The sequence below is a fragment of the Otolemur garnettii genome, unplaced genomic scaffold (genome assembly GCF_000181295.1).
Source record: "Otolemur garnettii isolate 467f Iridium unplaced genomic scaffold, OtoGar3 scaffold00055, whole genome shotgun sequence".
NCBI lineage: Eukaryota > Metazoa > Chordata > Mammalia > Primates > Galagidae > Otolemur > Otolemur garnettii.
In genome coordinates this window covers 4,790,539-4,793,397 of record NW_003852450.1, presented here as the reverse complement: position 1 = coordinate 4,793,397, position 2,859 = coordinate 4,790,539, and the positions used below count along the sequence as shown (strand labels likewise).

The window sequence follows — 2,859 nt, the reverse complement described above, 5'->3', positions numbered from 1 at the left end:
AAAAAAAAAAAAATAGGGCTTGGTACAGCAGAAATGAGAAAGAAGGAAGCATTAGGAAGACTATGGCTCTGATCTGGGTGACCACGGAGAGAGAATCACAGCATTTGCTGATAACAAACACAAAAAGCAGGCTTTAAGAGGCAAAGCTTTGCCTACACTGAATTTGAGGAATGGGTGAAACACAAGTGGAGAACTACAGCAAGCAGGTGGCTATAAAGTCAAAAGCTAGAGAGGGAAGAGGGTTCCAAGAATGGCTTTGGAAGTCATCAGAATACGGTAGTAGTAACAAGAGAGGATAGCTGGCACAGGAAGAGTACAAAGAGAGCACAGCAGGCCAGGAATTAAACCATGGGGAACCCAAACACTTACAGACATTTAAGAGTATCTAATAACACATTCACTAAACAATGTTCCGATTATAATTTGGCTGCCATACAAGTCTCCCCTCAGGGACAAAATGCATGGATCTCCTTAAGCTAAATTTATATAAATTAGCATTCTGGTGTATAACCAATCTCTTACAAGTTTGGTTACTGTGACTTGTTCCCTTCCACCCAGCCTAATTAACCCAGAAACTAGATAACCACAACAGGCCACCAAGGCCCTACTACCCAGTAAAGCTACACTACCAATTTAATATTCTTTAATGTTATCTAATCAAGAACCCGTCAGCCCTCTTTTCTATCATCTTTCTCCATATCTAACCTCAGTTCTGGCTTCAAGTTACAGCCCTGCCAGAAACCAGCTCCATAACTAGGAACAAGTAAGTGACTCTTAATTCATACCTATAAAGAGAATAGGTTGGATTAAAATGATCTCTAAAGTTTCTTCCAACTAACTCTTGTTCTAAAAAGTACCACTGAACCTCTCTGAGAACATAACTGAAATTGAACAAGATTCACAATTAGGTGAGATATGGGCAGGTTCTCAAAAGCTGCCCCTCTGCAAGACTCAATCTCTCAGGAAAACCTAACTGTTTAAGTCCAATGTCAGGGGATCCTCTTGGCCAGCTTGTATGAGTCATTTGCCTCACCCCTAGACACTTGGGAACACCAGTTAACCCAGAAAGCTTTGCTTTCTCAACAAAGCGGAGCTGCCTTCTCTATCCATCTGCAGGTCTTATGGCTATAGTCAGGCATGCCCCACCCCAATCCTACCTTCTCATACTCATCCTCCCCAGGGTTGTGTTTCTGCAGCCAGTCGGCCAGGGGCCGGTCCTTGAAGGAGCCGGTCACCCCATGCTCCACCTGGATCTTGCGCAGCGTCTCGGCGTTGGGGATCATCTCAACCATCCCTGTGAGAGGAGGAACTGGGATCACGCTCTAGAGCAGAATACAGAGGACTGTGGGGTGAGGACTACAAGAGCTGTGCTGGATGCTTCCCTATAAATTAAGGTCCAGGGTATTTGGACAACGTCTGATCAGAATGGGAAAAGGATAGTGGTAGAAAGGAAGGTCATTCCTCACATTTCATATTCTACACTGTGACTCTTCAGTCTCCCCTGAAGAGGACTCTGCTGCTCCCTTTGTTTTTAACATTTACTATGGTAATTTTCAAATATATAACAGAATAAAAGGAATAGGATCATGCATTCACATGTAACTATCACCCAGCTTCAAAACTTACCCATATTGTGCTAAGCTTTTTTCATCTATTTCACTCGCCCAACTCTGCTTCCTCACTCTGCACCACTGCTGCTAAAGTATTTTAAACCAAATTCCAGACACTTAATTTCACTCATAAATATTTCAAGTGTAGTCAACAAGGACATAGCCACCATGCCATTGTCATATTCAAAAACTTAACAATATTCTTTAATCTAATCTGATGGTGTATATTCAAATTTTCCCTAATCATCTCAAAAAATATTTCTTTTTTTCTTTTTCTTAGAGACAGTCTCACTTTATCGCCCTTAGTAAAGTGCTCCAACTCCTGGGCTTAGGCACCTCCTGAGTAGCTGGGACTACAGGTGCCTGCCAGAACACCCGGCTATTTTTTTGTTGCAGTTTGGCTGGGGCTGGGTTTTAACCCGCCACCCTTGGTATATGGAGCTGGTGCCCTACCCACTAAGCCATAGACACTGCTCCCCAAAATATTTCTTTTTGGTTCATTTCTGTGAATCAGGATCCAAAGTCTACACGACATGTTTGGTGGTTATGTCTCCATGTCTGTCTGAGTTTATAAGTCTCCCATGCCTTCTTTCTTTAGGCCTTTTGACAGCTTCTAATGAAATAACCTTGCCCTTTTCATTTTCCTGGAGGAGTACAGTTCATGTTGGGGATGGGCAGGAAGGCAGTAAGCAAATGGGTCCCCTCACCACCCTCACCCTCGCTCCCAGCTGACCTCTCCCCCGGCCAGTGGCGAAACAACGGAAAATGACCATGCGCATGTCCAGCCCCTCCTGGACCCAGATCTTGCTCATGATGCGAATCATCTGCAGGGTTAGCATGTCCTGGCGAAGGTCGTCCCCACACTAGACAGAGGAGGAAAATGATGAGAACTGGTCCCCACTGCTTCCCTCAGTTCCCAGATCTCCCAGGTGGGCTACCTTAACCCAAACTACAGTGACAGGGAGGGACTGCCCAGTTCTGCCTCACACCTCTGACCTGCCCACTCAGCTCACACCAGGCCAAAGGTGGATCTATAGCCTTCCTGGTTTGCCCATGCAGTGTTCTGGCTCTTCCCTCAATCCCACATCCCCTTCTGAAATGAAGTTCTTCTTCTTTTTTTTTTTTGAGACAGAGCCTCAAGTCGTCACCCTGGGTAGAATGCCATGGCATCACAGCTCACAGCAACCTCCAACTCCTGGCCTCAAGTGATTCTCTTGCCTCAGCCTCCCAAGTAGCTGGGACTACAGGC

At 45.3% G+C, this 2,859-nt stretch overlaps 1 protein-coding gene across 1 annotated transcript in view; it reads right to left on the bottom strand.

Moving 5' to 3' along the window:
- PIK3C2B (phosphatidylinositol-4-phosphate 3-kinase catalytic subunit type 2 beta) overlaps positions 1-2,859 on the bottom strand; it is a 48,618-nt gene that overhangs the window by 16,129 nt on the left and 29,630 nt on the right. The window contains exons 21-22 of the mRNA XM_003792239.3: positions 2,344-2,473; positions 1,158-1,294 (exon numbers count right to left, since the gene is read on the bottom strand). Coding sequence (XP_003792287.2) covers positions 1,158-1,294; positions 2,344-2,473 — 267 coding nt within the window. The remainder of the gene's footprint in view (positions 1-1,157; positions 1,295-2,343; positions 2,474-2,859) is intronic.